Source organism: Podarcis vaucheri, assembly GCF_965113315.1.
Source record: "Podarcis vaucheri genome assembly, chromosome: 13".
Taxonomy (NCBI): Eukaryota; Metazoa; Chordata; class Lepidosauria; order Squamata; family Lacertidae; genus Podarcis; species Podarcis vaucheri.
This window is the reverse complement of record NC_138751.1, coordinates 56749952-56769638: the sequence shown is the minus strand read 5'-3', so window position 1 is coordinate 56769638 and position 19687 is coordinate 56749952. Positions and strand designations below refer to the sequence as shown.

The window sequence follows — 19687 nt, the reverse complement described above, 5'->3', positions numbered from 1 at the left end:
ATTTTAGAAATCAGTCAGTTAAACCAGCTTTCAGGAGAAATAGATGACACAGCAGAATGAAACTATAAAATGAAAGACAGGGGAAATCTTCTTGTGCCTATACATAATGCATGTATCAACACCACGTGCTCTCTCACTGCAGGTAACGGGTGGCTTCAATGAGCATCTTAATGAACAGATAGGTAGATGTGTTGGTCTGCCATAGTCAAAATAAAAAAAATTCCTTCCAGTAGCACCTTAAAGACCAACTAAGTTCTTGGTATGAGCTTTCGTGTGTATCTGAAGAAGTGTGCATGCACACGAAAGCTCATACCAAGAACTAACTTAGTTGGTCTTTAAGGTGCTACTGGAAGGAATTTTTTTATTCATCTTAATGAAGACTCCAAAGCAGGACAACATATTTAAAGATGGAAATTTTGATACATGCTGAACACCACCTTGATCCACTCAGACCACATTTTCAACATCTCACTCATTTTGTCAACCTTAATTCTTCCCATTTTAAAACCATTTCTTATTGCCTTGGTATACTTTTAATCCCTCGGTGTGAGAGATAGAGGGCTGTTGAGAGCTCAATGAGGTTTTTGTTTGACCTATGTTGTGATTTTGGTCTTACATTACTTTACTTACTGATTGATTTATCACATTTTATTATAAAATATTGTAATTTTTGCTTGATTATGTCCTTTACCACTTTGGCAGCCTTTGGGTCAAGGAGCAGTATATAAATAAACTGTAACCAGGTTACCTGTGGCTCCTAGAAGCTGTCAGCATGCAACTGTGGCCACAATCCCAGGAAACGGCTTCGACTGCCAGCTAAACCAGGGGAGGGTAGCCAATGGGTCTCAAACCCTTGGGGAGTTAGGGACCTTCCTGCATGTGAAGACGGGCTATAGTGGATTGAGCAGATGAGACCAATAGTGGGTGAGTCCAACGGTCAAGAAAGCGGTTTCTGCCCCTGCCATAGAGGGAAGTGAGGGGCAGATGGGGCTCGTCCGCCTGGGAAAGGAGCCCATCTAGCAGAAGGAAAACTCTGATCCTAAACTTCCACTGCCTTTCTGGGTATCTTCAGGAGAAGAAAAGGCTCAGGAGGAAACCCTCCACAGATCCAGGGTGGAGACAGTTGGATGGTGCCTTGTCCGCCTCCTTATAGCAACTCCTGAAGCCAAGCGTCTGGCTCTGCTTTCTTTTGGACCACAAGAGCGTGGCCGAGAGCGGGTCTTGTGTTTCGACTGCCCAGGACCTCTGTACACAGGCGTGCACCCCAGGGAAGTCTCTCTGATGCTGCTAATGCAAGGGTTGGACTTCATCCCTGGAGGCGCACTCCATTGTTGCTTGAGATGGACGCCAACAATAGCTTCACAGTGGGCATAACTGCTAACTATGGTTGATAAGCCCCCTGACAAGAGAGAAATGGAGAGTTGGGGGGTAACAGAAGAGAAATGGAGTTCTATGTACTTATCCTTCTTTGCTGTGGAGCAGGGGTGGAACATCATGTGTGGCCCTGACCTGGTACCAAGCATGGAGAATCCAAAGGACAAAGCAGACACTCCAAAGGTCAAACAAAGACTCTGAGGAGCAGGCAGGGGTCTCTGATACTAGATGCTGAACTAGAAATTGCAAAAACCTGGAAGCCGGTGGTCAACTTAATTTTTGAGCAACAGTTCCATAGACATTTGCATATGGTGCTTGTAGAAAAACATGCTCAATGCACAATTGTCAGAAAGAAAGGCAACATTTTGACTTTTTAGCTACCTGAAGCCCACTCATAGAATATGTTAAGAGGCATAGACAATGTCCTTATCTTTTGTCTGACTTCCTGATGTTGTGGAGTACCGGCTGAAGTAGCTTTTCTCCCCAGCCATTTGCACAAAATGGCAAACTCTCGGCTGTCATGCCCCACATCTTCCAAGTAAGGGGGACCCACCTTGTTACCACCCCCCAGAGTGGTGCAATCCAGAAAAATACTATGCATGGGAACTGAAATATAATTGTTGTGCCTTTAACTTTTCTGGTTATGTCTGCTTCTGTGCACGTAAGTACACAAGGGGTGTGAGACTGAGTTTGACCTTAGCTTGTCTAACAAGCAACTAGAGCAAACAAAAAAACCTCAGATATCTTCAGACAGAGTACAAAGAACCAAATGACTCCCAGCTAACGATGGAAAATAGCCTGTAATTATATTGCAGAGGTTATCTTGTGATTTATTTATGTTTTGTGCTACATTCGGAGGCAGCCTTTTGTAACTGTTCATTCATCTGGAAAAACTTATTAGGAAATATTTGTTTCTGTGTAGCTAAATATGTGCTCTTTGCGTGAAACGGGAGGGTGGGTGGGGGGGAGAAAGAGCTCTGCATGTTTAATTGACAGGGAGTTTGATGATCTCACTGTTGAGAGAGTATTTATTCCCAGGGATTGGAGTTGAAACAAAAGCCAAAATACTTATTTGGTGAACTTTAAACAATGGATATTGGAAAACTCTCACAAGATTACTAAATACCGTGTTATGTACTGTGGCTAGTCCCAACTACGGGTTCCAGCCTGCTTGTTGTGACAATATGCAGTTTAAGATTAACCACCAAACTGCACTCAAAACTAAACTCCAAATTGAATCCTGGCAGCAGCAATCATGATCAAGATAACCAATATATTTTCTTATATCAGTGTTACACCCCCAAAAAGGTACAATTAGTAAGCAGTTGCTGCCTGTGCAATTAAATACATTTGCTCCACGCAAGCAGATAATGTCACACTATAGTAGTTGTTCTTCTTCCAGCATAACATGCCACTAAGCCCCAGAAATGAAGAACAGTGGAAGGCTGCATTTCACATGTGGTACAACGCTGCCCCCCGTTATATCACCGGTTGTTTGATTAAGAATACCAAATATTGCGTTATTTTCTGTGTCTTTCCTCCAACCCTCGCACTGCAAGCATTTGTTTCTGCCCCTTCTGAAAAGCAAGCGCTCTGTGTCAAGAAGAGAGCCAAACAGCCTCAGAACTGCAGCTGAACACCAGAAAAAAAGCCTGTTTTAAAGAAGTGAATGCTCCCCTTCATAAAACGGGGAATCTTATTTGCTTAATACTGTTACACGCTGCCACCCAATCGCTGAGCAGTGTAAGGTTCCAGGGGCGCCAGTCTTGTTTACCCAGGTTCTGAGTTTCCCTTTGGACAATGAGGCGAAGCGGAGATTGCGGTGTCTTTCCACATATATACTACCTGAGCCTGGGATGGAGGGGCTTCCAGCCTTACACTCAAGAGGGTCCCGCTTCTCCCCATGTCAGGGTGGCCAGGACTTTTCCTCCAGCTGCAATCCTTCCAACTCTATACACTCTGTCTTTTGAACTGAGTTGAAAGTGGGTCGCCTTTCATTTGCCCTCTGGCAGAGAGCCACTCCCTTTGTTCCAGTTAAGGACCCATCACTAGGCTTGCTTGCATTTTAACATACTAAATCCAGTGTCTGGCACCCAAGAACTGGAAGGGGATCCCAGGCACCCCACAAATTCATGACAATAATATCGCTTTAAGAGCAAAATCACAAGGGACATACAGTAGTACCTCGGGTTACATGCGCTTCAGGTTACAGACTCTGCTAACCCAAAAATAGTACCTCGGGTTAAGAACTTTGCTTCAGGATGAGAACAGAAATTGTGCTCCAGCAGCACAGCAGCAACAGGAGGCTCCATTAGCTAAAGTGGTCTTCAGGTTAAGAACGGACCTCTGGAACGAATTAAGTACTTAACCCAAGGTACCACTGTAGTCCAAATGTGTATTAGATTCCATTAAAGGCTGACCAGACCAGAGGAGCATCACACACCAAGACACAATGTTTGGGCTGTGACATGTTCTTCTAACGAGGCACTCATTTTGCCCCATTTCCTCGAGTGCAGGATTTGGCATGTTCTATTTTGAATGTTGATTATACACTGACATCAGAAATTGTTATTTAGACCCATGTTTCAGGAAAATGAATTTCTGGGCTGCTAAAAAGAAACTGGGTTTTCATCATCATGTGGCACAAAGGGTAGCTTCCTTTGCAGAAAAGGCTGCCATGCCAAGGGAAAAGGACGTGGGCACAATGGCTGCAAACTGCCCTGAAGTTTTGCAAGCAAGAGAAATGAACCTTGATATAAGCTTATGATGTTTTGTATTAAATAAATAATGTGTGCTATTTTAAGAGTATGCTTTATGCTTTATCATGAATTTTGAATAGTGAGCAAGTAGTGATTTTTTAATGTAAGTTTATGTAAATTTTGTTACCTGGTTGAAATGCTGTTATCACACTCTGTCTAAGGTGGGGGTTCCAAACTTTTTTTTGGGGGGCACCCCTTGGTTCCATAAATGCACCCCCAGTGCCCTACCCTAGAAAGACCACTTTTATTCAGAATAGCAGTTTGCACAACCCATTAAAGAAACAATAAAATTCAGTCATAATTCATTGCACATTTATTCAAAATCCAATTAAAACTATTTAGTTTAATTAATTCAACAAGATGAACTTGATCCAGTGATGCTAGCTTTTCAAAGTTGTTTATACCTTCCGTGCCCCTCCACCCCCTTGCATCGTAGCCCCCTAGGTAATCCCACCACCCACTAAGGGAGCACTGGCCTTAGGACTAATGCCATAAAGGTTCCTTTTTTCGACCAGTGCTGCAGTGTGGCAGGAGAAGGGCCGGAAGTGAGCCTTTGCAATACAATAGGTATTCCAGGCCCAGCTTCTTCTAGCAATGCCTACAGCATCCTCACCCCACTGCCTGTAACCTGAGCTAGAGCTGGGCTAAGCGAAAAGCTTCCCTCCTTGCAGTGGCAAAGTTCCTAATGCCCTTTTCCTCCTCCCTGTGCCCATTTCAGGATATCTTTTCAGGCCAAACGCTCACTTCAGACAGCACTGGGGGGGGTAGCTGTGGAGAGGGAATTGTAGCTGCTCAACATGGATGGGATAACTGAATGCTAATAGGAAAGGCAACAAGAACAGATGAAAGGAAGTATAAGGTGGTGAGAAAAAGAAAGAACTGAAACGTGGGAGAAGATGTTGGTAGAGAGGAAACAGCAACAGGGAGACTGCTGGTCTTTGGAGGGCTGTGAAAGAAGGCGGCAAGTCTGAGAGAGTGCCGGAAGGAGGCAAAAAGGCGGAAGGTGAGAGAGAAGAGAGAGAAACAAAGGCAAGACAGGTGACATGAGGAAAGAAAAGAATGATGGAGAAAGAAAGGAGGTGGCAGAAGGAACAGGAAGCAAGTGGAGATACAGATGAGGAGGGGCAGCTGAATCCTTTTGGATGTCATGGAAGCCTTTTTGGTAAGAAAATGCAACCGGAATGGTGGTAAAGACGACCCGGCCTCTTGCACAACATCAAAGACAAGCTTTGCTGAAGAGAAAAACCCAGGGAAGCAAAGAAAAGACACAACTACTAAAAGGGTCCAAATATTTCTTCAACAATGCATGAAAGATGGGCTTACAGTCATACCTTGGTTCTCGGACGGAATCTGTTCCAGAAGTCCTTTCGACTCCCGGAAACTTTTGAAAACCAAGGTGCAGCTTCCGAATGGCTGCAGGAGCTCCTTGCACTCAGTCGGAAACCGCATCGGACGACCAGCTTCCAAAGAACATTTGCAAACAGGAACACTCACTTCCGGGTTTGCAGTGTTTGGGAGCCAAAACGTTCGAGTCACAAGGCATTCGAGAAGCAAGGTTCGCCTGTACTAGTATTGGAGGGGGGCGGGAACAGCATCCCCGTCCATCCGTGTGTGAAATGTAGCAAGACACAAGCAAATGAGTTTGGAATCTGGAAACAGAGCATCCAATTATTAAAACAAATCTGTTGGTTGAGGGGTTTCCCCCCCAAAATGGACACACTGTTTTCTGAAGAGCAAAGAAACCTTGCTCCATCCATTGCATACAGAGGAGCACTAGCTAGCTTTCCCGTGTGTGGCTGCTGTCACAGGCTGACGGCTTCTTAGGGCCACAGGTGAGAGCTGAGTTCAGGGTGGGGACCAAAGGTCTCTCCCACTAGAGGTCTCTCCCTCTCCTTAAAGGTAAAGGTACCCCTGCCCGAACAGGCCAGTCTTGACAGACTCTGGGGTTTGTGCGCCCATCTCACATCTATAGGCCGGGGGCCAGCGCTGTCCGGAGACACTTCCGGGTCACGTGGCCAGCGTGACAAAGCTGCATCTGGCGAGCCAGCGCAGCACACGGAACGCCGTTTACCTTCCCGCTGGTAAGCGGTCCCTATTTATCTACTTGCACCCGGGGGTGCTTTCGAACTGCTAGGTTGGCAGGCGCTGGGACCGAGCAGCGGGAGCGCACCCCGCCGCGGGGATTCGAACCGCCGACCTTACGATCGGCAAGCCCTAGGCGCTGAGGCTTTTACCCACAGCGCCACCCGCGTCCCTTCTCCCTCTCCTTACACCTCCGTAAACATCAAGGTGGTGTGCCACTATAGCACATGAAGCACTATAGATAATCATTAGCATTGCTGGCCAATCAGCTGTAAAGGCCTGTAGGTATAGAAAGGTCTTCCAGAGACATCTGACAGTCACGAGCAGCTTCTCTGAGGAGCCTTGTCTCCAGTGGCAAAGTCATCCAAAGCCAATCCATCGCCTTCCTTAAGGATGAAATCCTCCACTTCCTTTGGAGACATGGAGCCTCACTCTCACGGCCCAATAGGGTTTGGGCTTAGGGTGCTCAGGGCCATCATCTCTGCTCCCAAGGAATGCTCAGTGTCCCTAACCGCACACGGGAATAATGTCTGCATGTGCCTTGGAACCAGTACAGTCTATGGAAACAGCCTAGGGGCATCCACCACTCGCTGCCTTTAGCTGGTGGCCAGTCTCCAAAGCCTGGCAGTGGTCAAAGAGTGGGGCTCCCCATGGTGTGCTGCTAGGCTACAGGCCCCCTAGGGAGCGAGAAAGTAGGAGCAGGACTCCCCAGGACAAGGAACAGAGCAGATGAGCAAAGGCTGGTCCAGAAGTGTTTGCACCTCTTCCTCCTTAAGGAACACCCAGGGGCTGCTGGAGTGTGTGCCCCACGGAATGGAGCTCAGAGCTCTGCAAAGATTTCCCCCTGCACCCCCCCCCCCGTGGCCCCTCGCTGGCAGCTCCCAGTTCTAGCTCCACAGTTCCTGATGGGACTAGGAGCACCGAGCCCTGGGAGCAAAGAGCACACGCGCCCCACAAAAGCCTTTCCTTTCCAGAATCCCGCCGCGCAATTCCGGAATTCGCCCCACACTGGGAAGCAACTGCGAGAAGCAAACCGACAACAAACTGAATGTGGAGCAGCCGGAGAGCCAAGCGAGGTCGGCTGAGATTTCCTTGCAGGAAGGAAGGAAGGAAGGCAGCGCGCCGCCTTACCTGCTGGCCTTGCCGCCGCCGCCGCGTCCCTGCCAGGCGCTCCCGGGACAAAGCGCGCCCCGCGCCCGCGGCCCCCGGGCGGGATCCGCCGAGAAGCGGCTCCGGTTGCCTTTCCGTTGCCGCTTTTCTCCCAGCCGCGCCTGCAGCCCAAGCCGGGGGCGGGCGGGGCTTGTGCTGCGCAGGCATCTCCTCGAGGAAGCGCCCGGCCCAGGAGGGGGATCCGGCCCCTGGCGAGGCCGCCATCCCTGCCCCCGCGCAAGCATCCCCGAGAGGTGCCCCCCCCCCGGGATGCGTTGCCTCAAATCATCTATCTAAGGCAACTGGATGCTTTTGTCTTTATTCTGTAAACTACCCTGTGATCATCAGAGGAAGGGCGGTATAAAAAAGTATTAATGATAATTGCAGCCATGGTTTCCTCTGGGTAAAATGATTTCTGATTTGTAAGTAAGACTGTCGTTCAAGGCACACTTAGTTGAAAGCAAATCACACAGAACTAAATTTAGTGGAACTTGCTTTCAACTAAGTGTGCCTATGATTGCAGCTTTACTTCAAAATCGGAAATAACTTTATCTGGAGGAAACAACAGCTGCATTTGCAATCCACTTGCTGAGCAAGAAGGTGATTTGCGTGCATGTACAAGGGGTGGAGATTCTTATGTGGTCCCCCCCTTTTTCTGCTGTTTAATTTAGTGGCAGGCCCATTCAGACAAGGACAAATCCCTAATTTTGACATTCATTTCAAAATGTCTGAACAAATTACCCAACACCTACTGACCAAGTCAAGAACTTTCTTTCTAACACCACTACTAGAGTTTCAGCAGAGGAAAGGTTTAAAAGGCCTTGATGGGTGGAAAATCCTTGTGTTCTTTTCATTCTGCTTTGTCAGTTGAGAACTGACACAGGGGAAGATGATTTCAGTGGTGGCATCTGGACTTTCCCCTGCCTGCTTCGCACCAGGCAACTCCTGTTTTGAAAGTCAAATGCTGATAGCAGACTAACTGCACGGGGGACCTTCCTGCAAAGAAAACATCCTGCTTTCCCACTTCCACTTGACGCTGCAGTTTGCAAAGCCTTTCTGGAGACACAGAACATGGACCCACACAGACAGACAGACAGACACACACACACATTCTGTCATAAAAAGAGGATGTTATTCCAGGCCCCACCTATGGCAACATAACCGTTTGCATCAACTCCCAAAGCTTTTAAGTACAGGAGAAAACATGGTCCAGGTATTCACAGAGTGCTAACCAAAATATTGTTTCTCCAAGCACAGACAAAGCACACTTGCATTGCCTTGTAATGCATTCAGCTTAGGGACACCCCCGCTGTGCCTGCCACATCGCATAAAGTGGAGGCTGTGTAGTGGTTTAGTGAAATGTATGTTCTGCCTTCTGACGCCATTCTCTGCTCCAAGGGAAAGAGGGTGGCTGCATGATTTATTCATGCCTTGAGAGACATTGGACTCCTGTCAGTGCCAAGTTTTCATTTAAGAAAAAATTCTGTTACTTCCATGGCTGATTGGTGGCCACTGAATCTTAGCAAGTGTAAGTATAAATGAGAAGAGTTCCTAAAGTTACGGTTCCTATGCCTGAAAGGAAAGAGGATTAAAAGTACAGACAAGCCTGGTGCTTCTTTTCCTTTCCCCTTTTACTGCTGTAGATGAGATATGAGAACAGGAAGAGGGTGGGATTGTTTGAATTCTGCAGCTTCCTTGTGGGTTAAAGACACAGATCTTGAGTGCATGCTTCCCTCAAAGCACAGAGTGCCAGGGCCCTGCAGATAAAATGGTGGGACCTCTAGAAATTTCATCACGTGTTTCAAAAAATATTGCACTGAAGAGGCAACATACGATGCCTTGTGAAATTTTAAAATTGTCTAATATCAATATGCAGCACGCCAAATTTTTCAGGTAATCTTCCCAGAAATGTTAAAAATATAGAGACAGTCCAAACCTACTACATAAATACTTTGAAAGGCGAGGACACAATATTGGTGGGAGTTCCCTTTTCAACTTACAGTAATGGCTGATGGGTTTCTGATGGCATCTATGCTTCGAGAGGCTAAATTTATTCTGGCCAGCCTGAATCTGTCACAAGACAGACATCTTGGATAACAGCTCCATACAGGGTGAGCCAGGAATCCTGGGAACCAGCATGTTCTAAGAAGGAGAAATCCTGTTGCCTCCGAGTGCCTGTCTTGCTCCAACCCTGCCGTGCCTAGAGACAGCCAGTCAGCTCATGCATTCATAGCAGTAACCAGAGGAGCAGCAGAGAAAATAAACGCCCTGGTGCATCTGAATCAGTGCAATCGGATGCCTTCATCTGCCCCAGCTGCAACAAAGCATGTCTCTCCCATATTGGTCTCTACAGCCACAGCAGGCGCTGCAACCTTTCAACCATTTGATTTCACTCCTCCATTGTTTCCTAAGACAGTTGGATGCCGGGCAATGAAATTCCAATGGATTAGCAAGGTGTCTAAGACACAATTTAGGAGGTTTGTCTAGCTCAGGGGTCAGCAACCTTTTTTAGCCATGGGCCAGTCCACCATCCCTCAGACCTTGTTGGGGGAGGGGCGGACTATATTGGGGTGGGGATGAACAAATTTCTATGCCCCACAAATAACCCAGAGATGCATTTTAAATAAAAGGACACATTCTACTCATGTAAAAACACGCTGATTCCCGGACCGTCTGTGGGCCAGATTGAGAAGGTGATAGGGCCGCATCCGGCCCCCAGGTCTTAGGTTGCCCACCCCTGGTCTAGCTAAATTAGTTCTTTCACACCTTTAATTTCAGAGAATTAAAAGAATCTAACACAGAGCTCAAATACAGGCATGGGTCCAGCTTTCACCTCACACCAGAGACTAGCCTACCTTAATAAGCTTTTGATGCCCAAGCCTGAATCTAGCACCTACAAACCTCTAACAGTATGATGCATTTTTAGAATTACTTTACATACCCACAAATTAGTAAACTTCATTTATTGCTTAGAAAAGAGGATCCTCTTAATGATAAACATTGTTGCCTCTCTCTCTCTCTCTCTATATATATATATATAGTTAAAGTTTCTGATGTGTGTGCCCTGACCCTAGAAGTCCATGGCTACTTGGAAGTCAAAATCCTAACTGGGATCAATCTGTTGCCTAAATGGAAGCTCTGAGGGTCCTGGAGAAATTTAATATGACTGAAGTGACCTATATGCAGTAATGAATGATGGAATGGGCAGGAGGTGTAGAATATATGGAACCGACAGGTGACTGAGAAACAAGATTTTTTAAAATAAAAAACCAACAGTTCTTTTGCTGCATGGAGCACCAGAATAACTAAAGATCTAATGGACTGTTTCTTTAATAAAATATATAGCACAGTCAAACAAATTTTTTTTTACTTCTTCTATTTACCAAATGTAAGGTATTAAATATACAGTTCTCTGCACAGAATCTGATTACAAAAGGGATTTAAACAAGCATAGCAAGCACTCGTGTCCCCCACCCCGTCTCCCTGTGCCTGGTTCAGTGCCTTTGAGAAGACACTGCAGCATTGAAAACAGGTGAGCTGGAACAACTGTTCAATTCATACAAGGGCTGGAATGAAATATTGAAGAGAAACATCTTCGTGGAGCAAGATGAAGTGAACAATCCTTTTGCTTGCAATATCTGCAAAACACAAGTCCATATTTTAAACTTCAAAGGATGACAGAGGGCCCAAAATATCACGTTCAACAATAGCCAACATTCTCCAGTTTTGAAGGCCACATAGATGCAGAGGCCAAGCTGCAGGAGATCTGGAATATTTTGAACATGGCTACAATCAACCTCCAAAACTTTTTAAAAACTTTTTCCCAACCAGGAGAAAGACAACAAAAAGAAAAGCTGTGTCAGGTCCTCCCTCCTAGACAAAAGGCACTTTCAACAACCTCCACTTGACAGCGGAGCTGACTCTGCCTACAGATGCATATGCCCTGGTGGAGCTGGGCAAGGGAGGGCTGAGGTGAGTCACATAAACATGATTCATACATAAATATATAATTTTATTTGTATGCCACCTTTCCAGTTAAAACCATGCTCCAGGTGGCTTACAACATGGGGGACGGGGACGGAACTTAATTACAAATATAACGAAAGTAGTCAAACAATAAAGAAATATCAAAATATACACAACCAAATTTCCACACAAATCATGACATCTAAAATAAAGATACGAAAAAATTACTATCAATAACAGCAACAATCCCCCCCCATGGTGTCCAGTTTGGCCCTAAGAATGCTGGTCCAAATACACTGGTGTGTGTGGAAATGTTGAAATTTGCTTTTACAGGAAGGATGTGGCAATCCCTTCCAAACACGCAATATCTTCTTCATACATTGCTCTCTCGAGTGGCAAATGACTTGTTCACACAACAGGCCCAAAGGGTCACTTACTACATAGGGCTTTTGTGGGATTCACTTGCTGCCCTGCAAGTAACTGGAGAAGTCTCTTAATGTCAATGCGGGCCTCGGCCATGGTCTCGGGATCTCTCTCTTGACTCGACTTTTGGGAGCCTACGAAAATTCACAAAAAATAGAACCTTTTATTAACTAGAACAAGAGTTTTTAAAAGGGTTGTACATAATTTCCATTAACAGTTTAAGGCTGTAATCTGTGCATTTTACTTCCAAGTACAGTGGTACCTTGAGTTACAAGTGTCTCAGGTTACAAACACTTCAGGTTACAAACTCTGCTAACCTGGAAGTTACCTCGAGTTGAGAACTTTGCCCCAGGGTAAAAACGGAAATTGTGTGCTGGCGGCGCAGCAGCAGCAGCAGCAAGAGGCCCCATTAGTGAAAGCACGCCTCTAGTTCAGTGTTTCCCAACCTTTTTTGGGCAAAGGCACACTTGTTTGATGAAAAAATTCTCGAGGCACACCACCATTACAGCCCCGTGACGTCAGCGCGCAGCGTCACACCGGGAGGGACGCACGAAAGTGTAAGTTTCAATTTTTTTCCCTCCCCTCCTGTGTAAAGGGGAATGCACTCTGCTAAGTAAAGGCACTTGCCACAGCAGCGTCAACGTCACAGCACCCACCGGCACCCAAGAGAGAAGGGGTCTCAGCAGCCCTTTTGCCAGGAAGAGGAGCAAGAACGAGAGGAGGAGGAGGAAGAGGAAGAGAGTCCCCCCCAAAAAAAAACATTCTCCTTTTGATCTTCCTTATTTGCAATTCCTCATTGCAAAACAGCGGTTGATATACAGCTGATTTTTTTGTTATTACAGTCCCCACCCCCTCACCTAGAAAAACAACACCTGTCAATTTTTTTTATTATTATTATTATTATTATTATTATTATTATTATTATTATCATTATCATCATCATCATCATCATTATTCCCCACCACTCTGGGAGGCTGAAGCCCTTTAAGGCTTCCTTCTGTCCACTCTCTGTGAATTACCTGCCCGGAGCGGGTTTGGGGGGGGCGCTGCTGCCGGTGTCCTCCCCGTCGAGTCTCGCCTTCCCCGGCGCGTGGCGGCCGCCCTTTCCCACACTCTGCCGGCTGCGCTGCCAAGCCCCACGGCTCGGCCTGTCAGCGTTACCGGGCTCGACAGGCGGTAATTCCCGAAGAAAGCCGGCGGCGCTTGAAGAGCTGGCAAGCCCCCATTTGCATGTCTGTTTTCCGCAGCCCTTGGAGAGCATTAAGTTCCCTCCTTCCTGCCGGGGAACCTCCAAGCTTTGGGGGTGGGGGGGGAGGAGGCAGCAAAGCGAGGCAGGAAGGAGAGCGCGGCTTGGCTCCTCGCCGCCGCCGCCCCGCCTCTCGCCGCCGGACTCGCCCGCCTCCCTCCAGGCAACATCTCGCGGCACACCAGGCAACATCTCGCGGCACACTAGTGTGCCGCGGAACAGTGGTTGGGAAACACTGCTCTAGTTAAAAGAACGGACCTTGGGAACGAATTAAGTTTGTAACTAGAGGCACCACTGTACATATGAATATGATCAAGCAGCCAGTATGTACTATGTTCTATTCCTCATTGTGATAACCACCTCATACTTCCATTTCAGAGAGAACAAACCAAGGCTAGTAGCTAACTTGTCAAAAGGCAAGATAAGGCTCTCAGCAGGGCAGTAGCTCTTTTTTGGGGGGTGTTATTGGGTTATTGTTCTTATTTTGCTTTTATATATTGTGATCTTTTCTGTGAACTGCCTTGAGACCTCCAGGTATAGGGAAGCATATAAATTCAATAAATAAAAAATAAAATAAATACCACGTGGGACCAGATCACAGCTCCAATCTCAGCCACTGGGGAGGGGTGGACCCAGAGCCAGTTCACACGGATGCTTGCATGAAAGTAAGTCTCTGGTTAGCTGTAGGAGCTACCAAAGCTGCCAGAAGTGGCTGAAGGAAGAGAGGAAGGAACTAGCAGTGGCAGGCACTGATGATGAACGTGTTGGAATGGGGCTCACTGACATCGACTACAGTAATATTCAGACCCTGTACTGCATCCAGCCAGAGGCTTCTGTACACACAGAGATTTGTTCATAGGCAGAGGTGCTGTATTGGCACACCCCCACCCCAGAAAAAAATCACTTCATCACAACAACCACCAGCTGAGCAAGTACCGCACAAGAGCAGCAAGCAGGGAGGCAGACGGGCCCCTGAAAAGTGGGGACTTTGAGGACTGTGTGTGTGCACATGAAGGTTGAGAGAAGTTAAAAGCCTCCATCGGTAGTGGAAGCAAAGACGGCAGCAGAGACACCAGCTGCCCAGTCACCACCCATCTCAACTTCTTCTGAGGCAATTGTCATCCACACAATCTGCCTCTTGTGTCTCTCACCCCACACAACTCTCTTTCCTTGGTTGGAGTAATCTGGGGTAATTTTTGCACCCCCTGGGCCTGGGCAGTGGGGACCAATTTCGCCAACCCCATGGTATGTCTCTGTTCATAGGCTCCTGTGTGTACTCGTCATCATTGCAATACAGTCAGGAAAAGGAGAAGACTACTGTGTGTTACCAAAATGATTTTTCATAGTGCATCAGGTAATAAGCCGGACCACCAGGAGTCCCCAGTTTTAGTCATCATGTTTACCATGAAGTGTGCGCAACCATCTTCTGTCACACCTAACAAATCCTAGCCACCATCCCAACCTTGGAGCTGTATATCTGTCTGTGGAGATTATCTCTGCAAGTTGCACAGAACTTCAGAAACACATCACAACTATGGAGAGCAATCCCTGCCCCAGCTGCAAGGATGGGAAGGAAACTGGCTTCAATTATGTACCTTCAAGGTGCTCCAAGTATCTCTGAAGCACAGGAGCAAACCGAGAAGCCCCAATCTTCTTCACAGATGCAAGGAAAGAGAACTCTAGTACTGTGCCTTAAAAGGGCACCAGCAAATCAAACTAAGCCCAACCCTCCCTTGCCGCAATGGAGATCAGCAGGATATTTTGCTTCTGCGCTACAAACAACCATCTTTGTGTCCATAGTGGAGCTGTAGAAGAGGTGCAAACTGTTTTGGCAACTGCACCCGACTTCTGACGCCCTTCAAAGGACTGTGCAACTGCAGTGACAGTTTCCACCTCTCTCTATACAGTTCAAGCTGCAGAAGACGACTAGAAGGAATTCCCAAGTCTGGAGCTGGGAAAAGGAACAGGATATTGTGCTATGATCACGGCACTTCTCCTTGCTTATCTGGTAGTGCACCCACTTCCAGGTTTGAACTGATTGATTGATTGATTTCATGGAACTGCACGTATATGTGGTCCCCTGCGAGTCGTAATACACCTGTATTTTCCCCATTCACGATAATTATGTATATTAGTCCATTGTTTGAAGCAACAATGTTATTTCAATTATTTGACCCGCAAATCAGTATTTCCTTCCTTTCACTTTGTTACTGACATCTAAGCGTGGGGAAAGAAAACTATTAAAGACAGACTCAAGCTAGCTCTATTTTACAACAACTATAAAATTGGCTAAAAATTGTTGATGATTACTTTCAGAGCACTGCAAACCTATGCATGGTTACTCAGAAGCAAGCCCTTAATGCCTGATAAGTGTACACAGGACTGTAGCTTTTGTTGTGTACTTTTGTTAGGATCTGTTATCTGACAAGAAAATTGCTTACCCCAGGGAGGATTCCCAAGGTCTTTAAAGTGGGTTGTAACACACACTAGATCAGTTTCTATTTTCAAGTTCATTTCTCCATTTAGATTTGCTTCTATTACCTACAATGTAAACAAAACAGTTTATATGTTTTTCACAACTACTAAATATATTCTACCAACACCTGTTTGTCAAGGGAATGCACTTAATAACAATTAAGGTTCTATTCCTAAATATATGCCTCCAGACACACCTATAAATAAACGGAGACAACTCTGCTTAAGAGCTCTGCATCAACAAAGTCAGTTATATAAATTAGGGAGATGTGTAAAGAATATCATCCATGTGATGGTCTCTAGTACTGTGAACAATGGAACAAAAGTGTCAACTGACTCGGACAAATAAGTAAGCCTAGCCTTCTCTGGTGCTGGTAAACCAGAAGACTGATCTGCAGATTCGGCAAGTGAAGCTTTCCAGCGCCGAGATAACACCACAATCTACTAATGATTTCAGATCAAGCTGCTGTTAAGAGCAGGTAAAATTCTTGATAGCCAAAATTCCATAGCTACAAGTTAAACATGCATTTCATAAACATGCAATAAAAAAGAGGAAAATACTGTACATTCACAAGGTCAGTTTGGCAGGGATAACTAATTTGTATAGTCTTAGGGACCAGACAGTGGCCAGGGAATTATTGGCACCATCTTGCAATGAAGGCTGTACAGGTATACAGGACATGCAACCAGGTAAAGCATTCTATATAAAGTGTGTATGCTTAACAACTTTGGCTGGGTGACCCCCCCTTTAAAAAGCGCAATAACTTTGGGTGGGTGCTCCCCTAAAAAAGGTCAAGTTCTGGCACCACTTTTTCTAGGAAAAAAGCCCTGTGTATGCTTACTTATCACTTACAGAGTCTAAAAGAGATGGAATGTTGCAGTGTGGATCCTTTTTCCTTACATTACTTACTGGCATAGGCCAATGGTTTTCAAGTAGTGCCACTGTGCCCTAGGATGCTTTGAATGATGGTCAAGTTTTAGTTTTTACCAGGTATCCCACAAGGAACTGAAGAAGTTGGTCAAGGAAGCAGTGGATTCAAAAAGGTTGAAAACCTCTGGGTTGAGGGATCATATAGGTATGATATGCTAGTCATCTCCAGTGGCTCCAATTGCTTACCAGCTGTGTACTCAGTGAGCAATCCTGGATAACTAAACCTTGATGGGAGTTTTACGCGCAAAATATCAAGTGAGAGGCAAGACCAGGCACCATTCACACAATTAGCAACTGCAAGATGGTCTTTTCTAAAGTAAATACCAAGCACAGGGTATCCAATCTGGATCAGTACCATGGTGGGGGTAAAGAATTAAAGCCCTCCAGCTTCCCCCAAACTAGATTAGCCACACAAGCCTCTTTACTAAAAAAAGAAAAAAGTAAGAAAAAATGCACAATTCCCAGTTGTATGAATGGTGTCTTGTCCAGTTTGACCCAGCGGTTAAAGTTATTGCATAAAAAACTCATCCCAAGCGATGCATCTCTCTCCCCCCTCTTCTACTCCCACTTTAAGAATATAAGAACTTACTATAGAATTGGAGAGGTTTTTCATTCTCTCCACAACACTCTTCATGGTCTTCAGTGCTGGTAAATAAATGCTGACCTACAAAATCAAATCAACTGCTGTCAATTTAAAAGGGATATAGTCACATGCAAGGTAACAGTTCTATATAGCAACTACGAGAATGTTGAAGGGCGTAAGACTATGAGAAACTAGATTGATAATGAGAAAGGTTTGCAATAAAATGAACAATATATCATTATAAGCAGAAAGTGAACATTCCAGCAAGGCTTACAATGAACTATATAGCACAAAAATTATTGTTGCTGTATTGAAGAATGCTAAGCAGCTGGCCACAGGCTTCTGAATAAGGTCCTGTTTCAAAGAACTTCCTCAGATAATTGTAAAAAACATTATTCACAAGGGAATGTTTACTCTCCCTTTCTTCTAATTAGAATAAGATAATTAAAGTTTTGTTTCATGTTTAGTAACTTATTTGGGGAGAGATACATTTCTGAAGTCCTTGCAGCTGTCAAAACTGTAATCAGGGCCTTAAAACACTTTTGAGGAGATGAGTTTTGGGCTGAAATATGGATGCCTCCCTTAGCAATGAATTGTACTGGTGGTATGTATATTTGTTAACTGCTTGTGGGGAATAAACAATTGCTTCACATTAAGTGCAAACCAAGCCAATGAAAGGGGGGAAAAAGAAGTAAACTCAGGTTGCATTATTTGAAAACACATTTGCTTTTGGCTGTGAGAGTTTTGGCTCTGAAAATATTTCAACTGCCCCAAGTTTGTGTTGTTTTTAAATGGGCAACACTCAAGAGCGAGGACCAGTTGGTAGGTATGTTGGCAGCCAAGTGTTAAGCTGAGTATTGTGAAGAGGGTGTGTGAATGGTACATTAGTTAGGGTTGCAAGTCATATGAATGGGCAGCAGTGCATGAAAGAGTGAATGTGCAATGGACTCAGGAGATCCTATAAAGCACACTGTAAATTTTCACTGGTCTCCAATGGTAAAATACACATTCTCTCTAAAAAGAAGTTTTTGCACTAATTGCAATCCTTGGTAGAATAATGGCTGAATAATGGCTGTAATTCGATTGAATAATGGCTGTAATTCAAACATGAATAATGAAAAACAACTCATCCTCAGTTTACATTATCACAATGTGCTTATTAGCCTACAACACTTTTAGACTGAATGAAATCAATCATCTTAACTAAAAGGAAATTAATTTTGTTGTTGGAGTGGAATACCTTTGAGATGGGAAGTATTTGGAATACTGTTTAAACAATTTAATTTTGATATTGTGGAAACTGAAAGGGGCTCACATCAAAGTCCGGCACACTTGGTTCCCTGAAGTCATTCCACAGCTTTCTTGGGATAATACCCACAGGAATGTCGTGAGTCACGACACGGCTAGTGCTGGATAAAGAAGGCTAGAGAGAAGAAAACAAAACGTTACATAACCAAAATTCACAACAGTAAAGGCTGTACTCCTATAAACACATATGGAAGAATGCTGCCTTTCTTTAACAAAAAAGGGGGGGGGAGGGCTATGGCAGAGAAACTTCAGGTGTTCCAGGATGAGCATGATTATCTGGATCAACTTCAGTTCAGGCCTAGTTTTGGGACTGACTCATCCTCGGGAGGAGTGTGGGGACAGGAGGCACTCATACTCTCAGCAGCTTTTGATCGCACTGATCATGGTGCCCTCAGCCCAACTGCTCAGATGGGGCTCAAAGGCACAGATACAGTGGTTTCATGTCTACCTGCACAGGTGAGTCTAGAGAACAGCGTTGCAGGTGTGTGCTTCGGTCCCCTAGTGCAAAGGCTCTGGGACCTCTTCCCACCCCGGCTTCCACAATCTGGAGCTGGGGCACAAATGGAGCTCCCCCTGCCGCCCGGGGGGAGGAATGCGACCTCACTTTTCCCGGGCAAGAATCCACCTGTTTTCCCGAGGCAGAGAGAGAGAGAGACGCGCCCCCCCCCCTCTGCATCCATCTCTACTCACCAATTCCACGGCGACTGTGAGGCAAGGGCAGTGCTTGTTCGTCAACTTGATTTTCACCGCCTTCGCATTCTGTGCCGTTCTTAAGGCTCTGGATAGGTTTTCCGGCGTCACCTCGAGATAAATCTCATTTTTCTCTGCGGCCACGCCCTCCATCTGGAACTCGTCGAAGACATTCCCCTGGAAGAGCGGGAGCGGGGGGGTGAGACCGGGGCGCCCCCCGCCCGGCTTGGGGGTCCCGCCGCCCCGGCCCCGGCCTACCTGGCGGACCTGGCACCACAGGCGGGCGCCCCCCACGGCCCCTCGGGCGCCCGCCACGAAGACCAGCTGCTCGGCCGTCAGGCGCAGCGCGCACGCCTTGGCCAGCTTGGCCACCGTCGCCACGGCGCCTGAGGGAGAAGGAAGGAAGGAAGGAGAGCCGCGTGAGCCCCGAGGCCGCCCCCCCCCCGGAAAGCGGCGCCGCCTCCCGCCCCCCCCCCGCCACTCACGGCTGAAGTGCGCCAGGCAGCCCGCGTCCGAGATCTTGGCGCGGAAGCGCATGGCGGGAGAAGCGGCGCGCCAGGAGCGGAGGGGGGCGGCCCCTCCTCCCCGCTTCCCTCGGGGGCCGGAAGTGTCGCCAAGGCCTCGGCGGCCCCGCCCCCCCCGCGCAGGTTCCGCGGGAAAGGGCTCCGCAGGGCGCTCGCAGCCACTTCCTTCCCACCCCG

General features: G+C 46.5%; 1 protein-coding gene across 2 annotated transcripts; it reads right to left on the bottom strand.

Annotated features, from left to right (window-relative positions):
* Positions 1 to 10714: 10714 nt before the first annotated feature.
* HUS1 (HUS1 checkpoint clamp component) lies at positions 10715 to 19551 on the bottom strand. Of its 2 annotated transcripts, XM_082196141.1 has the most exons (8): positions 19472 to 19546; positions 19245 to 19372; positions 18987 to 19163; positions 18304 to 18411; positions 16995 to 17069; positions 15441 to 15540; positions 11768 to 11887; positions 10715 to 11002 (listed from the first exon to the last, which is right to left on the bottom strand). In XM_082196141.1, exons 1-8 carry the CDS (start codon positions 19521 to 19523, stop codon positions 10920 to 10922), a joined length of 843 nt encoding a protein of 280 aa, XP_082052267.1. In that variant the 5' UTR covers positions 19524 to 19546; the 3' UTR covers positions 10715 to 10919. The 2 variants fall into 2 exon arrangements, with proteins under 2 accessions (XP_082052267.1, XP_082052268.1); XM_082196142.1 differs by lacking the exon at positions 16995 to 17069 and having other exon boundaries at positions 19472 to 19551.
* Positions 19552 to 19687: the final 136 nt, after the last annotated feature.